This window comes from Cavia porcellus, unplaced genomic scaffold (assembly GCF_034190915.1).
Source record: "Cavia porcellus strain 051 isolate PalLab524CR breed Dunkin Hartley unplaced genomic scaffold, mCavPor4.1 scaffold_19, whole genome shotgun sequence".
NCBI classification, from domain to species: Eukaryota; Metazoa; Chordata; class Mammalia; order Rodentia; family Caviidae; genus Cavia; species Cavia porcellus.
Window position 1 is genome coordinate 34,274,693 of NW_026947502.1, and position 13,296 is coordinate 34,287,988.

At 43.6% G+C, this 13,296-nt stretch overlaps 1 protein-coding gene across 8 annotated transcripts in view; it reads right to left on the reverse strand.

Moving 5' to 3' along the window:
- Window positions 1-868: 868 nt before the first annotated feature.
- Klhl3 (kelch like family member 3) overlaps window positions 869-13,296 on the reverse strand; it is a 111,123-nt gene continuing 98,695 nt past the window's right edge. For all 8 annotated transcript variants that reach the window (XM_063230930.1, XM_063230931.1, XM_063230929.1 and 5 more), the window contains 3 exons: window positions 12,174-12,314; window positions 9,935-10,078; window positions 869-5,440 (listed from right to left, as the gene is read on the reverse strand). In XM_063230930.1, coding sequence (XP_063087000.1) covers window positions 5,412-5,440; window positions 9,935-10,078; window positions 12,174-12,314 — 314 coding nt within the window. In that variant the 3' untranslated portion in view covers window positions 869-5,411. The remainder of the gene's footprint in view (window positions 5,441-9,934; window positions 10,079-12,173; window positions 12,315-13,296) is intronic.

A 13,296-nucleotide genomic window follows, 5' to 3' on the forward strand; every position in this document is an offset into this window, starting at 1 on the left:
TCAAAATAAAAAAAAATTTTTTAAAAAGAGCTAGGACATTTTGTCTCACTCACAACACACCCTCAGATAAACAGGTTCGTCTGCCTCCTCTATCCTGGGGAGGACAAGAACTCCTGACTGTTGCCCCCTGAGAGCCATGGTGGAGCTCAGCCTTCTACTTCCCACTCACCTTTGAGGTGGGGAAAGAAAAGAAGCTAGGGTAGAGCTAATCTAGGGGAGGGAGACAAGGCAGACCCAGGGAGAGCACCACCCACTGAGGCCTACCTGCAGGCCTTCCTTCCTTCTTGCATCTGTGAGTAATTCTGAGTGCCAACCAAGGGCTGAGGAAGGCCAGTGGCCTGTGCCCTCTGAAGACCAAAATTTACTCTCCAAATACAGTGAGGATTCTGGCCAAGAAGTTCCCACTTTTCCTTTGACCCTATCCAGTGCAGCCCAAAACCACTGATATCCTGGAGGACTGGGAAGGCCTGGTCGCCTGTTAAGCAAAGGGAAATCTAGCTTGCTGAGCAGGAGGTTTTGAGAGGTCACAACTGAGCCTGCACTCAGACCTACTTTATGAGAGGTTCACATCCCACTTGGTGATGCCCACTAGAGCCAGTCACCTCTACCTCCCCTCACCTGCTCATCTCTAGATTCCTGATGACCATCCAGCTTCTGCCCCACTGCCCTGTCCTCTGAGCCTCACTGAAGAAAGTCTTTGTGGGTCTAGCATTGTGCTGGGGCCAGGTGACAGAGACTAAAGGAACCCAGACCTTGTCTAGCAGACCTTAAAGAGAAAAAAAAGAAGTAACACAGGAATAAGTCTGTCATCTTCTAGTCTGTGACACAGTGGAGAAGCTGGGCTATAGAAATGAAATGTTGAGAAAGGTTTGCACAGTTTAGCTTTTATTAAAATTAAACATTCAATATGGGAAACCAGAACATGATTCTGTTTAAAATAATACATTTGAAGAAATGTTTCTTCAGCTATCACTGTGACTGATCGAGCATGTGACAAGTGTTCTTTTACAAGATAGACATCCCCAGCATCCATGCAGAAAACACTAGATCATGAATCTTCCCTGTGCAATGCATTGTACAGGGTGTCAATGATCCAGTTTGACTGCTTGTGACAAGCATGGGGACAGAGCACCCACACACACATACACATTCAGGGCCTTAAGTTTTCTTCCAAAGAAAGTATTTTACACATACAAATTAAATAAGCCCAATAAGGGTTTTTTATTGCCACTAAAAAGGAGAAAATAATTTACAATTTATAACCAAAGGCAAGGACGTAGCACTAGGGCAATCTGTTTCTGCAAATGCCACAGTTCCACATATTCCTGCCATGACTGGTGCTGTATCCATGAGTCACTGAGTTCCATGACACAGGCTGCACAAGGGCTACGAGGCTGTGATCATCCACTATGGGAGAAGCCTCTTCCATTCCCATTCAGAAGAGCTGCCAGCTTTCCTCTTGGTCAGTAGAAAAACAACACATTTGAACATGAGAGGCTTAGGCTTCTCTACAGTACAAACATTCAAAAAAAATACATTCCAATCTTGTTTCTGCAGGCAAACAGAGCCTTAAAAGCTGGGATATGAGTTTGCTCAGCCTCCCAACTTGATCCAAGTAGGTGTAAATAGGGAGCATGGAGGCAATTCAAATGGCACCTGTCCCAACAGTAAGAAGACAGATGTGTTTTAGAAGCACAAGGCTGATGGCAGATAAATACCCAGAACAGACCCTGGAATGAAGACACCTCAAGAGCCAAATCGGAGATGTAGCGCGAGCATATCCGCAAAGCACAAGCTTAATGTGCACTTCACAGGGACTGGGATTGACCCCTTTCCTAACGCACAGCAATGGATGCTCCCAAAAGAGACATCACCTGGCAGCAGAGGTCTTGGGTAGAGAAAGTTTCAGAAGAACAAAAAGACAAAAGCAAAATGAGGAATGGATGCTGAGTCCAGGAACCAAGGAACACAGGCCAGACAGCAAGCTCTTCTCTGGGGCTGTTCTACAATACCATATGCCAGGCTCAGTGCCAGTAAGAGGAGACAGACCACCCAGCCTCATTCCTCAGAAAGCAAATTCGATAAAATTAACAAATGGAGAGATGAGCATTTCAGACAAATGAACCAACAAGCAGTATAGCATCTAGTAGATGCTGACTTCTAGCTTAACATTAGTCCCTGGCAATTCAAGACACACCAGTGACTGTGCTTTTCAATTCAGCAGTCTCTCTTAAATACAGTATGAAAAAGAAGACTCATCTACCTGGAGTGCCTGAAATATCTGAATTTTTTTTTTTGAGGGGAGGGAGGGGGACAAGGGAAAGAGAGCTACAGGCACGGACTGTGTGTGAGAGTGAATGACACATACACCATAACATTTCATTAACATGGACATAAAAAGCAATTTATATATTTTGAAAAAAATTATCTTATAAAAATATCTACAATTTTAGCCTGAAAGCTAGAGCTTCAGTTTTATAAAAAGGCAATCTTTGAAAGGATCTGGCTCAGAAATATACAAATATTACACAACAAATATCAAAAAGCTCAAAAAGCATCTTAGGGGATATTGTGACTGGCTTGTCATGTAATAGAATTAAGGATTCTTATTGCATAGCAGAAAATGAGGTCACTTCATTTGCATAATACTGCAATTTTTTAGATGGAGACATGCCATTGGGTACTTATGAGAAATGACTTTGGATTCAGAAGCCGACTTCTATGTTGTCCAAATCAGTATCCCAGTGGCGTCTAGGCTGCTTCTAACCTTGGGCCTCAATTCCATTTCACCGCTGCAATCAGATTTCAGATACGCCACTGGCAAAGCTGCATTCATAAGCAGGAGAGGCCACCCTAATAGGGGCAGGGAAGGGAGGCCTCACTACCATGTGACCAGCATAGACTTGAAAGTCTGATGTAGGTACCGTGAAGAGAAAACTGCACCTGGGGATGAAGGAACAGTAACTTTGGGATGGGATCTGTGGACAGCTAGAATAGATTGACATTTCTGTGATGACATACCAGTATTCTAGTCCCCATGAGAAAGGATGCATGAAGATGAAATGAACATGGCCCCTGCAGCACCACCAGCAGAGGAGAGGCCTCTTTGGAAGAGAGATGCAAGGTAGGCGCAATAGCAAAAACTCCAAGATGGAAAACACGGTTGGCAAGCTTCCAAGGGAGGGATCTTTTCTGGGACAATGACACGTGAAACTAGCTTTCCCACCTAAACAGAAAAGCCTAGTTTCTCCATCGTGGGGAAGAGGATGAGGAATTAACCTTGTATCGAAAATGGAAATCTTGTGTGTCATCCACACACCAGACTCCTCAACCTCATCCTCATCACATGCACTTGCCAACCAACCTCAAAATTTCCTTGGAGATGGAGGAAGGACATCGGGGACAAAAAGTTCCAACTCAGAGCCAGGCGAAGCTCTGAAATCACAGCCATCCTTGCAGCCAGGTGAGACCAGAGCAGTTAATTCAAGCATGCCTTGATTCCTCTGAAGGCATTTCTTCTAGGTGCACTCAAGCTAAATATCTTGGCCTCTTCTCAAGGATACCAAGTTCCTAGGTTCTTTAATGCTCTTCAAATGTCTTGCTGAAACAACATGTGCTTAAATTTAGGAAGGGAAGTTCCATTCTCAGGAGAGGAACGCAACAGTATGTAATATACAGTAAATACTCAAAGTGGCCAAGTAGCTAAGGAGCCCAGTAGTCTCCTAGGTTTCTACAGGGCAGAAGTAGGGAAAAGAGGGATGTCAATCTCCTGCAGAATCTGCCTAGAACACATAAAAGTGTATCAGAAGTCTAACATCAGGGTTCACAAAGTGCAGGCCCTTGACATCACAGAGAGTTAACCCCAGACTCCAAGATGTGACACACAAGATTCCCCTCCTCTGACAGAAAAGTCCAGCATAAGCAATTTGCTAGCTTAGGAATTGTACACATTGAAGGGTCTTTTTAAAAATGCAAATGACCTAATGCTCCCTCAAATTTCCCATCCAGCTGCTTGACTTTCTATCATTGGTAATGATCTATCAAATTTCTCTTTTAAAATCCAAGTATTCTTGAATGAGATGTCAAACCCAGGGCCCACGGTTATCTCCCCCCCAACAGAGCAAGCAAAGGGAAGGGATGTCTGCAGTTTGGGGAGGGGTACACACTTTGAAATTGGGGGAAAGCACAAGAGGATGATAAGGGTGCAAGACACATCTGACTTCATCACAAAGTGCCAAGGGCTAGCCTCAGCTAATATAGTCCCTTGAAGTCATCTGTGTCCAAATGAATCACACATGACCCCATGGACAAACTTATCTCTGGGATGGTGGGTGACCTTTTACATATCCTCCAAGCCAGAAATTTGCAAGTAAAATGGGGTGCTAGAATAATTAGGCCTGGAAAATAAGTACAAATAGGGGCTGTCACATCATGGGAAAACCCATTAGTGGTCTCCCTCCCTAAGATCACTGTAAGCAGGGACTGAACCCTCATTACCTTGATTTTTTTGTTTTCTTCTTGTACATTTTTTTCTCCAGTGTGTTACCTGGGGCTACTCTGAAGAGTTCACTTTTTTTTCCCCTGCTCAACAAACAAAACCTTCCAAACCTGGAATCCATGACATCAAAAGTCAGAGAGCCAGGCAGAAGACTGGCTGGATCCTAGAGAAAAGCTTCCTAGAGAAGAACTCCGAAAGGGCAGCTATGAAGACCATGGGAACCTGTCTTCTCCCTGGTCCAGCACACGGAGGCCAGGGAGCAGCTTCAAGAAAGCTTTAGTTCTTCTGCAAGCAGAGTTACAGTAGTCAGGTCATGTTTGTGGGCATGATCACCGAACAGCCCTCTTGTGGGTAACTTCTGGGATATTCCAACCTGTTCGACTGGATCTCCAGGAGACAGCAGCATTAATCTTCTCAGGGTCCCCATGAGACAAATCCAGAAGAAAGGTTCCTGTTCTTTGATTTTCAGCATAGTGAAAGGATCAGTAGTAAAGAAATACAGTAGATTACCATACCTCCCCAACCCACAGCTGAGTGAAAACATCCATTTTATACATAAACACACACATGTGCACTGCATAGATGTGCACGCGAGTTCTAGATTCTCTGTTATCCCTACATAAATACCAAAAAAAAAAAAAAAAAAAAAAAAGGGAAAAAACCCAAAGGTGCTGCTGGGGCTGTCAGGAAAGTCACTGTTCGGGGCTGAGACAAAGCACCTCAGGGAAGCAGGAGGTGGGTCACCAGTGTCCATACTGCAAGGGACAATGCCAGTCTGCCAAGTCAGAGGAGAGTGGTTCTCACACCACCATGGACCCGTGTAGTGACCTGCATCCAGTTGCTAGGATCCTGCTGCTCCAAGTCACAGGTAGTACCCACATCATCCTTCATCTCCTGCCAGTGAGGATTTGGGTCACAAGGACTTGTGAATCACAGCAACACCTACCATGAGAGGAAAGAAAGTTATCACCATAGCTTCTCCAAAGCTATTGAGAGTTTCCTTAAGTCACCCTACATCACAGCCAAGAGAAACAGGTATGATTTTTAGCCAAATATTGAAGGACTATGATCTTGGGTTGCCTGAAGCTGACTGTTTCCCACTCAAGTCTTCTCATGACATCTGAAACCATGAACAGAGTGCCTCAAATACCCCAGGATGGCACTGTCACACAGATCTTCTAGTGCTGTGATGTCTGTTCCTTCAAACCCTAGCATCCTGCTTAACAGTGCTCAGAATTCTTACTGGAAACCCAGAGGTTCTACACTGCTCTAAATATGTATCACTTTAGGAAAAAAAATGAGTGATTTATAGCTGCTTTTATCTTTTGTGTATCACTTATTTCCCCATAAATACAGAAAAATCATAAAGATTGAATAATACCAAAATATGATAATGAAAAGGATATGCAATAAATTAAAGAGGCAGCTCAAATGAAGGGCAGGCACACAATTAATACGAATTCTAAGATTGTGGAGATGGAGTTACTTGCACCTGTTTAGATATCACACAAAGAAACTTTGGAAAAGGCATGAGCTTTCATTCAATTCAAAGTTACCTAGGTCTATGACATTTCCAGGAATACCTTTCAATAGGAGTGGGATTAACTTGATTTGTAAAAATCATTTCTACTGAAAATCCATTTAAAATATAGAAGAGTGACCCTTGAAAATCCCAATTTTTATTCTTGAACAACAGCTGGATAAACTGGCAAAACCGGTCTGCTGAAATTTCACAATGACCTAAAAAAGCTTCCAGGGTGTGGTCAGCACATTTTTTGCCTTCAGTTCCGTCCACAGATGTATTTCAGCTTCCACAGTGCACTGCTTGAATCACTCACTCATCCATCATTTGCCAACTTTGACTGTGATACTGACACAATGGGTCAAGTTCTTTAAAATTTACTTTAAAAGAATAAATGATGCTGGAATTTTGGACCTGAGGATGTTAGCATTCAAAGAAATTCATAGATTTATACTGAAAATAATTAAGACTTCAGCTTCTGTCATTTCCAACTTTTCTGTATATATCTGCTTTTAGAAAACGGTGGAATGAAATGGAAAGAATAGTAGACTGACTTCATGAAAGCAAGAAACAATCTTAGTCCAAGCTTTGCTACCAGTCAACCTACAGTATACCCTTTAGGTAAACCTACCCACCTCTTTAGACATAACTCCCACACTATCTCATGTCATTGGACAGCAGGAACTCCAGTGCTAGATTCTTGACTTGGATAAGCACTCTAATCATGTGCATTTCAGTAAACTGGAACCATATTCAGCACCTAACTCTGTGAATCCATGTATGACCCCAAATCAAGCTATAATAGATTAGGGCTCTGTAGAAGACACTATAGGTGGTCAATCAACATCCTTTCTATTTTTTGTCCTCTACAGTAGATGCCAGATGGCTACAACTCAGCTTCCCAGACTACCTTGCAGCTAGAAGTGCCATGAGGCCCAGTCCTGGTCAATGTGAGTCTGCCAGACCTATAATGTTCAGTGTCCCTGTCCTGCCTAGGATGTCCATGCAAGGCCCAAGCAGCGTAAGTAGCTACTGGGAAACATGATAGAAGAGGAGAAAACTCTGGTTCTTCAATGACAATGTGGGCCACCAGGCCCGCCATGGACTTTCTTGTCTGAGACAAATATTTCTCCTTCCTTATGTAAACAACCATTGGTGAGGTTTTCTGGTACCAGCTGCTGAACAAAATACTAACTCAGAAGATTCCTACAGGTAAGACGGTTATTGGAGCCTTATTTTAACAAATTCCCATTGCTATAAAAAAATTCTCATTGAAGATGAGATTAAGAGAACATTGCTGGCTGGGTGTGGTGGCCCACAACTATAATCCCAGACCTTGGGAGACTGAGGCAGGAGGACTGCTGCAAGTTCAAAGCCAGCATAGGCTACATAGTGAATTCACGACCAGCCTGAACTACATAGTAACTCTGGAGAGGAGAGAACTAGAGGACTAGAGGAGGGGGGGAAAGGGAGGAAGGGAGGGAGGGAGGGAGAGAGGGAGGGAGGGAGGGAGGAAGGGAGAGAGAGAGAGAGAGAGAGAGAGAGAGAGAGAGAATGAATATGACACTATTGCTGAATGAAAAAAACCAAGATACCTCATTGGAGAAATTCTGCTAAGACCTTCATTTCCAGTAAATTCCTGGAGAATAGTCCAGACTTAGACACTTACAGCAGGCAGAACCTGAGTCCAGGCCAACAGGTACTGCTTGACCTTGATACATCTTACCTGTACTCAGACATCTCTTTCACCAGGCAGCACTTTTTAAAACCAGGCTTGCTTTTTGATTACAAGCTTTCTTCTGGTTACAAAAGTAATATATTCTCATTTTGGAAAATTCAGAACACAGAGAAAAAAATCTTAAATCCCCTTCATGCAAAGAGAGCCACCACTGTCTTCCCGGAGCATTTCCTAGCTTCTGTTAGCCATCACAGCCTTTTACTGAGGGTCTTGTGCCATGAAGACCTTGTGCTAAATGGTTCCCACATTTCCACATTTCATTCTCACAACAGCCCTCAGAGGATCAGTCTAATTTTTATTCCCCTTTTATAAATGAGATAACAGAGGTTGAGTCACACTGAATACCTGGCTCAGAGACCCAGGGCTAGTGGTAGAGCTTATATTCAAATTCAGATCTGATGCCCATCTCCACTTCCAGAAGCTACAACTATTCACTGGTGCCATACAGGACCACAGGAATGAGCACACACAATACATACAATTTTTCAGCCTCTTTTACCTTAAAAGTCTATGACTAAGATTTTTTCATTACATTAAAAACACATCTACTATAAGACATTCCATAAATTAACTATGTCTCTAATGTCAAACATTATGTAGTTCTCAATTATTTGTTATTATAAGTAATACTCCAATAAATAACTTTGTATCTTTGTATTTCAGAGCAGATCCCTAGATTTTAAGACAGACACAAAATTGCATACTTGCTTCTCACCTACTTCTTGAGCAGACAGACAATGAAGACAGGGACATGAAATATTCAGCATATATATGAAATTCTAATGAGTCATACCAAAGCCCTCTCTTCTCAGTGAGACATAGGTGGAACCACGGCCAAGATACCCTCCTATACCTCACCGTCTTATCCTAGAAAGTGCCCTGCTCTTCCTTCTGCAGCTGCAAAAAGAAAGTATCCATGCTGATTTTTGTAATTAACCATAAATAAGATAGCTCTGGGACCAAATTGCTTCTAAAATGTTTCATATTTAGCAAAGGGAAATTTGACAAGTTGGGAGAAAATCCTCAAGGAAGAAAAAAGCAAAAGAAGTTCATTGTAATGAGAGCCTTGTGCTGAAAGAATACGATATAAAACTTTTTTAGCCTGCCCCACACAAACCTCCTATGCCCTGAAATCCAAATGAGATGGGATGACTGGCCTTTCTAATGCAAAATGGGAAAAAGGATACTCCTGCAGTCAAGGTATGAATTAAATGAGATAATTTTTAAATACTTAGGATAATGCCTGGTACACTGTGTGAACTTGATAAATAGATATCTGCTCTATTGCAGGTGTAAGGAGCTGGGCTACATCACGAATAAACATTATCGAGTCATTTTATGGACCTGTGACCTCAGCAACATCAGCTCTGTGGCTGCCTCTGCTCCTTACCTCACCAAACCCTGCACACTAAGAAAACGTCTTCACACCAGTTTTCCATGACACCTCCCAGGCTCTTTCCACAGCCCTGAGCTGTGGCATTCCAAGGAACATGGCTTAGAAGGTAAACCTAGATTGGAATTCTGCCTTTGCCATTTATTACTTGTGTCCTTCGCAAATTAAATGCTCAAAAGCTCAGTTGGACTATCTGTAAAATAGAAGGATCTAGACCTATGTAGTTGAGGGTTGTTGAAAAGACAAGAGTTGATGTCTACACTGCACCAAACACATGGTCCCACAACGCAGAGAAGGGCACTCATCAAAGAGCATGTGTGATGGTGACCCACTCTCAGAGCTCAATGGAGCCCATCTCCTACAGGAAGAGGTCTCTCGCTCCCTCTCTCTCACTGATCTCTTCTGTCCTAAAGCTGTACAGTGCATTCCACTTACATCTTGTGTGTGTGTTATCTTGTATGCGCCCTGCTCTTTCCAACCCAACTTCTGAAGAACAAGAACCATTCTTTACATGCCTAGGAACCTGGCATACAAAAAAATAAGAATGGCTGTGAAACTCTAGGATCTCAGTAGCAGTTCAGATCAGTTGGAAACTCCCTGGAACACAGAATTCGGATGTTACATGCAGATTCATAGGGGAAAGAAGTGGTAATTATTAGCATCTGTCATGGACAGAGTGAAGGGGTGGCCCTAGGGTCCCAAGCCCAGCAAACTCACATCCCTTCCCCCAAACCGCCCCTAGGATGGTGGCCTCCAGAGTGGGCAGTGCTGCAACACACTGACCTGCGTAGCTCCGCCCCGTGCTCATGTTGGTTGGCAGCAGGGTCCATTTGTCAGTAACAGGGTTGTAGTACTCCACCGAAGCCAGGTTGCAGGATCCGTCGTCCCCTCCGACCACGTACAGGAGCCCATTCACTGCACAGACCCCTGGGGGTTGAACACAAGCCACAGGAACACTGGCATCAGGACTCAGGGGAAATGAACCCACCTAGCTCTGGGAGCTCCTTTCTTCCCTGTAGGGTCTCAGGGGAGATGATCCGCTTCCACAAGGCTGAGTTTGCTTCATGGGGAACACACTGCCAACACCCTCTGGGTCCTGAGAGTCCCCTTTTCTCTCACCAGGGAATTGTCAATAATACATAGTCACACGCAGGTGCAGTCTGTCCACACTCTTCTACCACTCTACCAGAAGCCACCGACAGGGCACACACACCCATACTCTGCCTGAGTTAGGAATGAGATGACTGAGGCCAGCTCCTGCACACTACTAATTCTCTGCTTGAGAATTTTTCCCAGACAAACCCCATTTTGCATCTATCCTGTGTCTTCAATTCCTACGGAAAATTAAAGATCAAAATTCACACACTGCCTCCCTTCCTAATCTCAGAGTGAGCTGGTGTGAGGGCAAGGTCTCATGAAGCTGGTACTGAAGAGTGGGGATATGTAGTCATCAAGACTTTAAAAGGCCACCATCCAATAAACTGTCTTTACAAAATGAAATTAAGGGGTTGGTCGCATTCTAAAAAGTAATAATTAGATACTTTCAAATATTGGAGAGAGGGACCACCTTCTGGGTGCAGTCTAAAACACAGGTGCTCTCTATACCTCAAAATTCCACTTCTGGCAATTTATTCTAAAGAACTGACTAAATGTGTGTACTAATTCTTTTGTAAGAACCACTTATAGGGGCTGGGGGTTTAGCTCAGCGGCATAAGCGCCTGCCTTGAAAGCAGGCAGTCGTGAGTTCGATCCCTGGTACCGATAAAAAGGAAAAAGACCAAAAAAAAAAAAAAAAAAAAAAAAACAAAAAACAAAAAAAACAAAGGATTAGGTTAAAAAAAAAAAAGAACCACTTATAATAGCCAAAGCACAGGTTAAAGGAAATAAAAACTGAAAATAGCCCAAGCATCCAGTGATATACTGGGTATTTAAATCATGCACAGGCATTAAAATATCATGTACATTAGTGTTGTAATAAGATGTTGATGAAAGATGGTGAAGTAAGTTTCAAAAAGCAGATTATTAAGCCAGTCATCAGTGTGATTCCATTCCTGTTATTATTCCTGTTATTAAGAGAAATACCTATATGTGAATGTGTACATGTACTCATATTTACATCTAAACTTAATTCTCATACTCCAGGTAGACAGGCTGTAATTCCTCACTCACATGGTTTAAAGCCTACTGGCAAGTTATAACACAACAGTATTCCAATGAGTAAATTAGTACATTTCTCCTCTTTTTATACCTCCAACAAACCAGCCACAAATGAGCTTAACAAACAGAAAATAGGAGAATAAAGGAAATAAACTGCCTGAAAGTCACCTGTTTGCATTCCACTCTGGGAAGGAAGGCTGAGCCAACGTCTCCCAGAGCAAAGAGGCATAAAAATATACAACATGGGATGTGACCCAAGGGGAAAGAGTCTAAAAATAGAATCACTTATTAGGGCTTTCAGGCTCTGGGAAATATAAACATACTTCAAGGGAAGAATTAGGGGAAATAAGGGAAGGGAAGGGAAGGAGAGACAGGAAGCACAAAGAAGGCAACAAAGGAAGTGGTTCCCCTGGAGAATCAATTATGGATCAGACTCTCCTTCAAGGAAGGAAACTGGATTCAGGTGAAAGTGAGAGGTTCTCCTAGCCAGGCACTGGCAAAGGAAACACAGAATCAAGTGTCATTGTCTGGGCCGTATCCACGCAGCCCTGTGCTTAGCTACCTGCAAAGCCACAGCAGAGAGAGAGACCAGTGGCAACCAGATGGCTTTTCTGGGTTTGCACCCAACTGTATGCACCCCGCTGCCCCTATTTGGGGATCTTGTGGCAAGCTTTGTGGGTCTCATGCTCTCTTCTCCCTAAACCAGAGCCTACCCAGTAAACAGATGCTCCCTATTTAGAAGCCAAGCTCAGCTCCAGATCCTGACAGGTTCTCCTCTCTTCCTTTCACTCAGAGCCACTGTCTACCTTCCAGGAGAAAAGCCCGCTGACCCCTAAAGGGAGGAAGGAGAGAGCAGGAATACTACCTGCATTGCGCCGGCACATGTTCATGTCGGCCACTTGCTTCCAAGTGTTTGTTCCAGGGTCGTAAACCTCCACGCTCTTCCTCACCAAGGGCCCGTCATGCCCACCGGTGGCATACAGCTGTCCGCTGAGCACTCCAACCCCTGAAAGCAGAGCGCAGGTTCCCAGCCTTAAGCTGGCATAGAGACGGGAAGGTCTGGTATCCAGTCCTAGACAAGCCATTACCAGCAGGGTGGCTTGGGGAGTGCAGCTCTGTCTCCCTAGATTTCAGGGTCCTCATATGTAAAACAAACACAGTAATACCCTGCCTGCCTCTTAAGATTGACAACGTGCAAATGTTGAAATATAAAGCAAGTAAGACCTTTAAAACATATATATATGTGCATATAAAATATCACATGTTACATAAAATATATAAATATATATATTTATTTTACAGGTATAGGCGAGAGTGTGATAAGCGACAGAAAAAGGAAGACTGAAAGAAATACACCAAAACATTACAAGTGGTTGTTTCTGGACAGCAAAATTGCACGTGCTTTCCTTTTTGCCCATCATATTATCTTGTCTTCCCCACAATACTGAATTACTCAGGCTAAATAGTTAAAACTGGAAGTAGCCACACTGCAGGAGCACTGAGCTCATTATTAGAGAGCCCTCCCTGGTGGTCTTGCGGGCAGATGCTCTTCTTCCTGCCCACTTCCCTCCACCTGGGCAGTAAACGGCATTCATGACATCATTTACGGTATTGATCAGCCTGAGCAAAGTGCTGGAATGGCATCACTTACAAGTGTTAGGTGATCTAGAGACAAGACGAGGAGCTAAAGGGCATAAAGAAGGATGGTGGCAGCTAGAAAGAGTGAGGGATCTGCTGGCTGGGACAGGTCGTCCTGCCTGGCTGGCTGCTCTCTCCCTTTCGGAGCCTCAGTTTCCTCACTCATACAGGGAGGAAGTTGGAATGGATCAGTGGCACCCATGGACTAATCTCTTCCATGACAGGCTGCATCTGTCAGCTATGAGTTCTCTGAAAACACAGGGCTCAGGGCCTTGCTTCAGACACTGGCGAGTTGACTGAAAAAGTTCCTTAGGATACGGGGACAGGCAGCCAAGTTTTAGGTCCAAGGA